Source organism: Epinephelus lanceolatus, chromosome 8, assembly GCF_041903045.1.
Source record: "Epinephelus lanceolatus isolate andai-2023 chromosome 8, ASM4190304v1, whole genome shotgun sequence".
Classification (NCBI taxonomy): domain Eukaryota; kingdom Metazoa; phylum Chordata; class Actinopteri; order Perciformes; family Serranidae; genus Epinephelus; species Epinephelus lanceolatus.
Window position 1 is genome coordinate 13,969,561 of NC_135741.1, and position 12,401 is coordinate 13,981,961.

General features: G+C 43.2%; 1 protein-coding gene across 11 annotated transcripts in view; it reads left to right on the forward strand.

Annotated features, from left to right (window-relative positions):
• anks1aa (ankyrin repeat and sterile alpha motif domain containing 1Aa) overlaps window positions 1–12,401 on the forward strand; it is a 102,698-nt gene that overhangs the window by 29,033 nt on the left and 61,264 nt on the right. For 10 of the 11 annotated variants that reach the window (XM_033628578.2, XM_078169874.1, XM_078169878.1 and 7 more), the window contains 7 exons: window positions 9,036–9,332; window positions 9,978–10,053; window positions 10,165–10,266; window positions 10,360–10,446; window positions 10,597–10,766; window positions 11,032–11,094; window positions 12,008–12,140. In XM_033628578.2, the coding sequence (XP_033484469.1) occupies window positions 9,036–9,332; window positions 9,978–10,053; window positions 10,165–10,266; window positions 10,360–10,446; window positions 10,597–10,766; window positions 11,032–11,094; window positions 12,008–12,140 (928 nt within the window). The remainder of the gene's footprint in view (window positions 1–9,035; window positions 9,333–9,977; window positions 10,054–10,164; window positions 10,267–10,359; window positions 10,447–10,596; window positions 10,767–11,031; window positions 11,095–12,007; window positions 12,141–12,401) is intronic. The other variant, XM_078169876.1, reaches the window with a different exon arrangement.

The following is a 12,401-nucleotide window of genomic DNA, read 5'->3' on the forward strand; positions in this document are numbered from 1 at the left end:
ATGATGGCATAAGGATTAACCAATTATGATAATTATCTAATTATCTGCTGCTGAACCTGCTGAAAACCAGTTTTAACTGACTCAGGCCAGTTTAACTGTGACACACCTAATGTTACTTCTAATTCTTCTCCTGTATAAATAAATGAATAAAATGAAGTGTAATCTGTGCAGATGGATTCTCACCATATAACATTAACATTTCAAATCCTGTATGAACCTTATGCAAGAAATGAGAAAACTGAATTTTAAATGAATTTGTATAGGAACACTGGCTCCAATAATAAATGTCTTCATTGACCTCTTTTTAGTTAATTACCATACATTCTGTGTATTACAGATATAATAAGATATAGCCCCTAGTCTGCCCCGACTTGCATCACGCTACCTCTCACCCTCGTTTCATCTTCCTATATAGGTCACATGTCTAATACAATATATGTTTAGATGACTTCCTCTGACCCCGGCTCAGATGTCAGGGCGCTCTGCCTTTAATATGAACTCCATCACGCACTGTAAGTTACCCCGGACAAATCCAAACAGAATGAAATTAATGCCAAAGAGATGTCAAATAGATGTCAGTCACTAAGAATAAATATTCTGGCTTTGGATGGGTGTAAGCTGAGACTGGAAATGGGTCGTATGCGTCTCTGTCAGGCTTGATGTGCTGTATCTCTGAGGGCTGACGTAGGAAAAGTTTCTGATGGCGGCAGCAGAAGTCATGTCTTCAAACTTGGTCACCTCATTATCAGTAGTGCAGCGTTTCCCCTCCTTCCTCTGGGCACAACGCTCACAGTCTGCCAAGCGCGCTCATTTATCCCCTCTGTCTGTCACTTCAGTGTCCAGCTCTTCCCTCAACAACACCACCATACCCCTCCCTCCCTTTACCTTCTGCTCTCTGCGCGTCCTCCAGGACTTGTTCTTGTCTCTGTCGTGCCAAGAAATGGTTGAAGCACATTTGAGGAGCCCTTGGGGTGAAGCCTTGTTATTTAACAGAAGGACCAAGAATTCTCCATTGTCATGTGTTCACATTTGCAAATTTCAGGGTGTGTCTTATGTGGCAGTTGGAGCCATTTGTTACTGGAGAGAGTTTCAGTTGCAGAGATGGTATCGAGCATCTTAAAGGCTTTTAGGTTAGCGATGTTTGGAAAGTCCCATTTAATCTGGTGCAATATGAAGGGGAAACTAATCTTTCCTGTAAAAGCTGGAAAACGTTCACTGTACAGAGAATTACAATCTATGGCAGGAAGCCAGTTAGACATTCATCTCATTACAGGACTGCAAGGTCTGTTAACTCAGGAATGCATGACAGTGTCCAAATAGAAGTCCACCATTAGAGTCAGCCTTTATATTACTGCTGCTGTGCATTTTGGGAATGAGTATTTACGGGGCTCTTCAGGAATGGAGAGAAATATGGGACTGTAACTAACGATTATTTACATTACTGATTAGGGCCGCACAATTAATCAAACTATTAGTGAAATCACAATATAGTCAAGTGCATATTTAAAGTGCAGGAGCTACGATATTTGATAAAGGTAAAATGTGTCACAAAATACTATTATAAATGAAGCATTGTGGTGCTACAGTGAGGTCACAGCCTACAAATTATATTCCAGATTTAAGGGAGCCTGTTTGGTACACACACCAGCAAAAAACACATGATCATTGTTCCAACTTAAATTGTGACTAATATTGGGATCATAATATCTGTCAAAATAATGACAATATGATTTTTTTTTTTAATATCATGCAGCCCTAATATTGATTAAACCAGGGATGTCAAACTCATTTTAGTTCATGGGACACATATAGTCCGATTCAAATGTTTAACTTGCTCCTGAAACCTGACACCTCTCAGCCTTCACAAGTGCATCACTATTAAGTGTGCACAGGCATCCAGTGGGCTGGATTGGACCCTTTGGCGGGCCGGTTCTGGACCCCAGGCCGTATGTTTGCCACCCCTGGATTAATCTGTCAATTTATTTATTTTAACAAAATATCAGACAATGATAAAAAATAATTACAACACAGTTGCCCAAAGATATTCAATTTAAAACTTTTTTTTTTTTAATAGAAGAGAAAAGCAGTAAATCGTGATAATCAGAAACTAGAACCAGCTTATGTTTTGTATTTTTGTTTGATAAATATCTTAAATGACTAAATTATTATTAGAATTGAACATTAATTATCTGCTAGTTGATTAATTAGATGATTAATTAACGTTCAACACTAGAAAATAAAAAATGATAAATAAAAATTGGCCTTTATAGGCACTAAATTAACTGAATACTAGTGATACACAATAATATCAGCATGTCATCGGTATCGGCAGATGACGCCTTCAAAATTAAATATCGGCATTGACCTGAAATGAACATTTCTGCCGATACGACAGGCCAATTATCTTAAAAAATTTGACTTATTTAAGTCAATTAGTTAAAAAAGGTCAAATTTGCCTTGGTTTTGGCTATTGTCAGGATTGTCTTAGGGAGACAATCATCCAAGCCTGTTAAAGTGGGATGAATTTTATAGTTTTCTTTGAAAATGTTACATAAAAATAAATATGGCATGTTTTACCCAGTGAACATTTTGAAAAGCATTGTATTTTACGTCTGCATCTGCCACCAGGGCAGTCACAAAAAGAGTAGGCAGTAATATAACACTTCCACTACAGGGTTAGGGTTAGGGAGAGACTTGTAAATGAGTTACAATTTAACGGCATATTGGATATCAGCAAAAATGAAAATCTTGCATCTCTGCTAAATACATTAATAAGTGGTTTATAATACACTATAATATAGTTGTAAGCAGATATAAGCGATTATTAATGCATTTGTCAACACCTCTAACTTCTGTGTCTTCACAGCAGAAGTTGCACATAAAATGTCTTTATATCTGCTTACAGCTATCATTAGAGTGATTTATAAACCATAAATTAACTTTTTATATAGTTCTTATAAATGCTAATGCTTCTGTTACCATAAACATGTCTAAATATTTATATATTATGTAATGAATTATCTTTAACACTTACAAATTGCAAATTGTTAATGCACAAGAACTGCATGTGTGCCTGCCTCAGGATGTCAGATAGTGACGGTGGACACGGGCATGTAGCGAGCATGGGCAGCCCTTTGGCACACTATCTGCAACAGCTGCTCAGCCCACTCCTCCTCCACCACCACCTCCCACCACTACTACTACCACTACCAGGGGCCAGGGTGACGTAACCGCTGCCTCGCTCCGCTGCCAGCCAGCCAGTGCGTCACGTGACAGAGGTCGCTAGTCAAACCGTGTTACCATCTCCCAGCCCCAGGTTGTGAGAATCACAACATCCTCTGTTCTCTCCGTCACTGTGTGCCTCTTTCCCCCCTCTCTGTGAATATTGTGCAGCATGAAAGCACAATGGAGTGTAATCTCCAGATGTTCCTGGTTAGGGCAGGGTTTATCAATCAGCTGCAGACACCAGCAGAGATCTTAATCTCTTCTTGTTCGACATGTACTGAGGTCTAAATCAGGATGAGGTTTGATGCTGTCTGTAGCACCGCAGCACAGACAGGATTTTCATAAAAACATGTTCTGTCCAGGAAGTCTTGGCTGTGCCGTGTGAATTCTAATCTCTTTCCCAGCGAGGCTGCAAGTCATTGGTGCCATTTTGTGTAATAGCCTTCAGAGCTCTGTCTTGTTAGTACATGATTGTTTGACTGCTCACGTGGCCCGTGGTAGTACAGTGGAGATAAGGCTGATCCTGTTCTTTATAGGGTGAGATTTCGTGCTGGAACTCACTGAGCCCTTCTTATGTAAGGAAAGGAAAGAGTTGCACTGAAAATCACAGATGAGTTTAGTATCACTGTTTTGAAATGAGATATTTTTTGCTGCAGGGCTATCAGTCTGCTAAAAATAGTTATGAAACAGACTTCCCATTTTTTAATCACTTTAATGATCATCTCATTTTCTTGTATGTTGACAGGCCAGTCACCATACTTAAATGTTGGCATTGTATGCTTTTGCAAACCACTGATACATTTGTGTGTTTTATTTGTATCCTTAGATCTGACTACATGTATATGAGCTGACTTTTTCATGAGCAGGGGGAGGAGATGGTGGATAGCGTGACACCTTGGCGAGATAGTTGCAAGGCTGCAAACACTGTTCAAGACAAATAAACAAAAACTGTTAATTTTTAGTGAGACATTGCCACATTTCCAGCGGAATTTGTGCCTCCAGAAGTGGATGTTTCTTAGCGAGACATTAGCAGCATTTCCAGCTGTGATTGCGCTACCGCAACTGGGTGTTTTTTGGAAGACATCAGGGGCATTATTAGCTGTGATTGTGCCACCAAAAGTCGGTGTTTTTTTTGTGCATCCAAAAGTGGATGTTTCATACCAGCTGTGATTGTGCCACCAGAATTGGATGTGTTTAGTGAGAGACTGCCAGCATTTCCAGCAGCTATTGTGCATCCAAAAGCAGGTGTTTTCAGCGAAACATCATGGCCTTCCAGTGATATTTGTGCCACCAATAGGGGGTGTTTTTTAAGCAAGACATCAGAGGTATTTAAATGCAAACATTACTCAGAAAGTTTTGCCTGGATATTGATGCTAACATGACAGTTACATAGTAGTGGTACTCAGTTTGCCACGACATAAGATAAGAGAAATCTTTATTGTCATTGTACAGTCATACTTGTGTACCACAGCACAACGAAATTGGGATACTGTCCACTTTGGTGCAAAAGAAGGCATATAAAAAACAAGATGAAATAACATATATGAAGAGTAGAAAAATATATACAAAACATACAGTTCAGACAGACTGTTGCTGTGAAGCTAAAGTTGAGGTAAACTATAGCCTGGTTAGCCTTATTGGTTGTGCTTTGTTTCCTGTCATGTACTGACTACACAACAGACTTTACACGACAGCTTAATTGTATTCCACCCTATTGTATACTGACCAGCACCATACGATCTGAAAGAACTGATTCATACAACGTGTCGTCAGAAGATAAAAATATTGATACCGGTCCCGAACGGTCACACTCAAAGGTGACGTGAGAAGCTGGCTGTCATAGGGAGGCATGACACACTATCTGTGTTAATATGGTGATCATTTTGTGTGGACTCATCTATATGTAGCAACAGATAAATATTTAAGGGTGTGAAAAATCAATACAGCATTGAATCACAATATTTTTATGTGGCAGTATTGTATCGTTACATGGACACCAAGTATCATTTGGGGCCCCTGGTGATTCCCACCCCTAATAAATACAGTATATTGCATGGGAGAATTTGAACAAGAAAGTTATACTTAATACTCTTCATCAAATAAATCACAGAAATGAGAAAGAAAAGCTGGGTCTGTAATCTTAAGATCCTCCTGCTCTGTCCCCAGTGGGACTCAATAGGTGAGCAAATTATGTTTTGTTAAAGAGCATATATTTAAAAACTACAATAAAAACACAGACTGCGGTCAAACTTTAAGGGCTGGAGGATGTTTAGGGGTGTTTGGGAGTCCTGCAGTGTGTGAATAACATGTGTAGCATGCCTTGTATCAGAGGAGGCGAGGCAAGGCTCGATGTGTCACTGCTGCTTGTTTCCTATCAATGAGTCAAGCGGCTGGTCAACCATGTTTAATCCGATCAGATGCTGGCTGACACATAGCCATAGAGCACTGACCACCACACTGGCGGGGGAGACACTTGGTCTTAACATGATCACGAGCACCGAGCTCAAGGTATCACTTCACTTAACGGCTGCATTCCTTTTATGCTGTGAGAAAAAGCTTCATGTTTTAGTGATACAGACATTTACAAAGTCCCAATCAGCCTGTTGTTGGCATCATTTGTGGTTTATGTTAATCATTGTACGCTACATTTACTCACGATTACTATTGAAGCAGCAGACCTGCATATTTGAGGAAGTGAATCATGCTGATGTCATCGCAGTGTGTATGTTTGCATGATGAAGTCATCTAAATACTCAGAGTTAATCTCTCTAAAAAGCTGTGACAAGTGCTCGATGGTTCATCACAGATGAAAGAAGGCGTGCTCTTTTTTACAAGCGATCAGGGCTTTTCTCTGCTAGAGTGTGTACGTGAGTTTGTTTTGAGCCAAAGAGAAACAAGCACACAAATCCCAAATGAAACCACCCAGGCAGTGAAAACGGAGGTCGCTTTGGTTTGGTTCTCGAAGAAAGGCTGTATTAAGCCTTTTTTTTCATTTGTTTTGTTCAGTTAAGTTCACCCAAGAGAAGAGTGGTTGTTTTTTCCCCAGGCTGGCTCCGCGTCCCCTCTTTTGATAGGCAGGTGTCGTTTTGTTTCTCTGAGCCCCGCCTCCCCTTTGCTGCTCAAGCTGTGACCTGCTTTGCCAGTGAAGTACAATACTCACTCTCCCACTCTCAATCCCACTCTCAATCCCACTCTCTCCCTCCGACAATGAAGGAGATACCTGCTGATCCCATCTGGCGCCAGGTCTTTGAAAGAGTCTCATTTACGGGGCTACAGACACCTGTCTAAAGCTGCCCCGTCGCCCCCGTCCACATGACGTCCTGTCTTCAGTGGCACAGCTGGCACGTTCCTCTGGGAGTGGCCCAAACTGGCATCATACATGTCCATGTGGGAGCTTCTCACGCCAGCTGTCAGCCCCTTTGTAGGTGGCTCTGTGTGTCTGGAATGACCGACTCTCGGAGCATGTGGCTCCACAATAGCTGGCGTTATCTGCCACACCCATCACTGCACAATGTGTGAATGGAGCCAAAAAGCTGAAGGGCTAAATACAGGTTTTATTTGCAGATTGCCAAGAATCACATTTGCAATTCTGTCACATCTTGAGAGATCGTGGGCAGTGATTGTAGTGCTGTTTTCTCCTCTCCTGCTCTCATGTTATCTCCCAGGATAGTGTTTTTAGTTTTCTGCACTACTCTTCCCACGTGTCTGGAAACAACCCAGCAGCAAAGTCTTAATTATGACTATCCATGTTGTCATTGTGTGTTAGTTGTTTGAGAAAGTATTCCCACGCCATCATCTCAGTTCAGCTCCTGGATTGCAAGGTTTGCCCCCTGTTGGCTGCTCATGAGAGGGAGCATCAGCAGTGTTGAAGGTTCTCAGGTTTATTAGACATTGAGCTTGTTGCTGCATGCGAGTCATTAGATCCAATAAGCACCACTTACTGAGTTGACACTGTAATTACTGCTTTAAATTGCTGTTTGTCTGCTTGTCTGTTAGATAGTTGTTCTACAATGAAGATTTTTGAGATGAGATTATATTTACTTTTACACAGAATGAAGGGCTATGATGTGAATTTTTAACACCAAGGGCACCAGTCATCAACTGGCTGCTGAGAGGATTTTTATTCTGATCTTTACAGAGTTCTCTCCTGGCTATTGTTGAATTAGTGTGTTGTTGAATTGGTGTGTAATACACAGAAATATTGAGTTTACATTAGTGTCAGACAATTAACCAGGCCACATCATGTAGTTCCTCTCTCTCAGCTACCCTAGAAACTCATGTTTTTTCAAGTGGCGTCCCAAAGATGGCCACCGTGATACAGAATCTGTGTGTGGCTGTAGCTGATGACGTGTGTCAGCAGACTTTCAGGGTTTTTTTTGTGTGTATGTGTGTGTCCCTTTGTATCATTCTCTGTCCCCTGTCTAAATACTGAGGTTTTTGCGGGTTCATGAACGCAGCGTAGGCGAAAGTAGCAGTTTGAGGAGTTTGAGTCATGGGGTGGTTAACTGATCAGTTGATTCAATCAGAGCTGATCACATTAGATCGATAAATGACAGGAGCAGCTGCTGCAGACATGAGTGAAAGCAAACTTTTAGACCCAGCGCAATGTTTCACCTTCACTGTACCTGGTGTCCTGCTGCCCCGTCTGTGCCCACAGCACGCTCTGCACTCTGAGAGTGTGGTGCAATCAACTGAATGGTATATATATGTATATATTCATATTCCAATCACACCACTAATGAATCATCCAGCTCCAAAAATAGAAAATCAGTATGTGGCAGCAGATGTTGATGCTTGGTGGGCTGCCACAAATAAATGAATGGTGGGAAACTGTGCAAAAATAATTTCAAGGTGACATTGCTGTCTTTAAAAGGCTCATTTTTTAAGGCAGTGATATCTTTTGAAAGTAGAGAACCTAAGGTATAAATCACCTCCAACCATGTTGACATAGCTTGTGGGGAACGAGGCTAAATAACGCTCCAAAGTTAGGCTACATTTTGGCGAGGGAAAAACTGACATGGCCATTTTCAAAGGGGTCACTTGAACTATCACATAAAGATATCTGATTGAAATTGGGTTCTATTGGAAGCCATAAGTCCCCCTAACCTTGTTCCTAGTAAATGTTTTGCTCCTTACGATCAATGTACTCCTTCACACTAAAGCTGTGTGTTTGTCTTTTTAAGGAAAAGGACATCCAGCCTACTTGGAGAACAATGAATCGTCTAACATGTATAGACACATAACACACAAACCTATAATACAGGCTTAATGAAACAGAAACAATAGTGGCTTATAAATGTGACAGCCCGTCTTGACAGGACGAAACTTGTGGACCAGGTTTCACTTTTTGTAGCTATGCAATGCCAGTGACGCTCGTGACATCTAAGTGGCCCATGTCTCTGTTAATTCCCCGCCTGTCTGGGTGCCTCTGCCCCTCTGCTAGCACCCTGCTGCCCCTGGCACACAGTGCCACCCCCAACACCTGTCCTCATTAGTCCATGCATGTGTGCCAGTCCTCCACCCAGGACCACCCCCTCCCCTCTCTGCCAGATACTCCCTCCAGGCCTCAGTGTGTGCTTCATCGTTGTTGGTGCTTTCTCATGACCTTTTAATCTGCTAATGTGGCGGGCTCTATGCACTGATTGGTTTATCCTCACGGTGACTCCGCTGAGTCACCTCTTCTTCCTCATTAACAAACATGATTCAACCCATGTTGCTTCCCTCCTGATCTCCTTTATTACATCTGTTTGCTACTTTGTTTCCTGTATATGTCCTGTGCTGCTTCTCACCCGCTCCTCCGCCCCCAACAGAACAATGACAACGAGACACCGCTGCACTGTGCCGCCCAGTACGGCCACTCCCGGGTGGTGCGGCTGCTGCTGGAGGAGCTGACGGACCCCACTATGAGGAACAACAAGTTTGAGACTCCACTGGACCTGGCTGCGCTGTACGGCCGCCTGGAGGTGGTCAAGCTGCTGCTCAGTGCGCACCCCAACCTGCTCAGCTGCAACACCAAGAAACACACGCCGCTGCATCTGGCGTCTCGGAACGGACACCTGTCTGTGGTGGAGGTGCTGCTGGACGCTGGCATGGACATCAACTATGAGGTGTGTTTCTGTTTATGTGTGTGAACTTAAAAGCTGCAGTTTGCAAGTGTGTCTTAATATGCTGTCATGGCCGAAATCATGTTGGGTAACTTAATCTGTTCTTGCAGCACTTCCTCTCACTACTTCCTACTAAAGCTATGAGATTAAACTCTTAAGCCCTCAGTTTGTAAAGGAACTGCTGCGGTATCAAAGCAGAGCTGGCCTTGCTCCCCCTGGTGGGCCCTGTGGCTCTGACTCTGCACCAAACTGTGCCATCCGTCTGTCTGGAGATGCTTTTCCTTTTACACTGTCCTCCTTTCCCCTGAATCAAGGATGCAGAGTCTACCCAGTGTCCTTCAGGCCTTGCATCCTGCAGGTTTCAATTAGCATGGCCCTCTGAGCTGGAAAATGATAAGCTTTGATTTCTCAACCACATAATTGTCAGTAGAGAAGTGGACTGAGTGGTGGGCATGAAGCCGGAAGTTTCCATACACTGTTTATCTTGCTGAAATGTGGGAGCTGCTGCAGTGAGATTAATCTGGCATTAGAAGAGGGAAATAAACATGAGCTTTAATTTTCATAATAATCATATTCTTGTGACACTGTGGGTTTGTGTCCTCTGTCTCAACTCTCTCTGTGCCTCTGGCTCTTTCTTTTTCTGCTCAGACGGAGAAAGGCAGCGCCCTCCACGAAGCAGCCTTGTATGGGAAGACGGATGTGGTGCAGAAACTTCTCAGTGCAGGTCAGTCAAGTGCCACGCAAGCACGTTTAAATGACCTTCTGCTCTTAATCAACACAGCTTCTCTGAAGTATATTTTATTTACCCTTGACTGCTCATGTCGTCATGCCTCAGGGATCGATGTGAACATCGTTGATCAGAAGGGCCTGACAGCGCTGGACATTGTCAAGGACATGCCCTCCCAGAAGAGCAGAGAGATAGCCGCTCTCATCTTAGGTGAAAACCCAATATGTGAAAACAGAGAACTGTGGTATCCTCTTGATTTCACATTTCCCGGCTGTGATACAATCTCCTGTTTGTCTGTCACAGGTCACATGACTGGAAAACCCCCTGACATTGACCTTCCCCCTCCACCAATCCCTCCGCCTCAGGAGAGTCCCAGCCCACGGAAAAAGAGTACGATTTACCAGATGTTTGAACTGTTGTTTGCAGTGATTCAGTGAGCAGTTTAAACAGGAAACACAGAGCAGGAAATGACTGTTTAATTTGTTCAGCTAAGAGCTTTGTCTGTTTGTGCACTTATGTAAATTTCGACCTGTGTTACAGGTGATCTGGAGAAGGTGAGTGAGCTGATCTCGGGGCTGGCCCCAGGGCCTGAGGAGGAGAGCCCGTACGAGGCTCTGTTTGAAGCCACCTCTTGCCACTCTCTGGACAGCCTCACCAGCGGCAAGTCCTCCGACAGGGACTCTGGGCGGCCGGATAGTGAAGCTGGCAAGGTCAGCACCCTCACACACAATCATACACACACACAGGCAGAATGGTGGGCTAATGACAGGGTTTTATGGGAGATGAAATACAGACCTCCCACTAGAGGGTGATAGTGGTCTTCTATCCACACAGCTGGGCCTCACACCCCACCAGCATCACACTTCTTGTAATACAGACTGAGCATGCAATGCATTTCTGAAAAAAGTTCCTGCAATAAACCAATGACAGATTGATGAGTAATTTATTACATCTTATGTTTCTAATCATTTACAGAAAGATCGCCTGGTCCACTCATCACATGCTGGCCCTGGTCATGAAGAAGAGGTGAGCTCAGAGGTGAGATAAGATCATAAAGCATAAAGAGAAATATGTGAGAAGGAGGTGACACACGATCTCCTGCCTGTTTATGGTCAGCTTGTGTGTATTCTTATGGGTATGTTGTACACAAACTAATGAGCCAACAGTTTGCAAGGCTGGGGTAGAGCTGCATTCCCACAAGAAAAGCCCACATTTCTGGATGGAAGAAGAAACACAGCTACTTTTAAACATTAAGACTTGGTTGTTGTTTTTTCATAAGCGCTAATATCACAACGCTGACCTTTTCAAGAAGGTGGTTGAAGGCTGAAGAAGTCCATCTCCAGTAGGAAATCCTACAAGCAGCTCCAGCCATTCCACTTTTCCATATTTTGATGTGGTAAACAACATATTAGGGCACATTTATCAGATGATGCGAGGCTGCATGTAAAAGGGAATGTTCATGTTCATTACCCATGTAGACAGCACAGTGGGAATATTGTTTTTTTTTCCCGCAGTAGTACTTTGTGCATGTAAATATAGTCACTGTCATGGGGGCTGTTGATTATCTGCCGCTGAGAGCCACTCTTTAGCCTGGACCTCTTTCATGACTGTCCTCTTCACGGCCGCTGCTCAAATCACACGACTTCTTAATAAATATTCAATTGAGTGCGGCATGAGGCACAGAGAGGGGGCGTAACAGGAGGGGAAGTGAGGCGGAAAAGGAGTGGAGAGACAAAATCAGAGAACCTTTCTGGCCTCGACTGTGGCTGACCATAGAGGATGCTTTGTTGAAGTAACACAAAGGAAGTTTCTTTGGACCAAAACATTTTCCAGCTCTCTGGAGGAGATCATAAAATATAACCATGTTTGGTGAATGTTTGGTCGCAAGATATTCCAAGTGGTCTTCTCTTCTCCTCTATTTAATCCTTGCCTCTGCTCCCTTCTCCTGCAGGCCCTGTATACTAATAGCAGTATTGATGAGAGAGGCGAGCCGGCGGAGGAGGAGGAGGATCACACGTATGAGTTGTTGCTGACTGCTCAGACCAAACACCCACCGCCCAGCCTGGAGCCCCAGTCCAATAAAGGTAATTGTGTGTATTTCCAGTATGGATTTGGTTACATGAGATCTGTATGTTCCTGTGTAACCTACATATTCTCACAGTACTGCTTTGCATATCACTGACGCCTCATTCCTGGCAGGATTATAGCAGAGATGGTGAAGAGCTGGAATCCTTTTCCAAAATGCTTCTTAAAACTCCACTGATGCTGTCTGAGCACAGCAGAACCTGAATGCATTCCTATCCTAATCGCCAAGAGAGCCTACACACACATGGTCAACCCTTGCC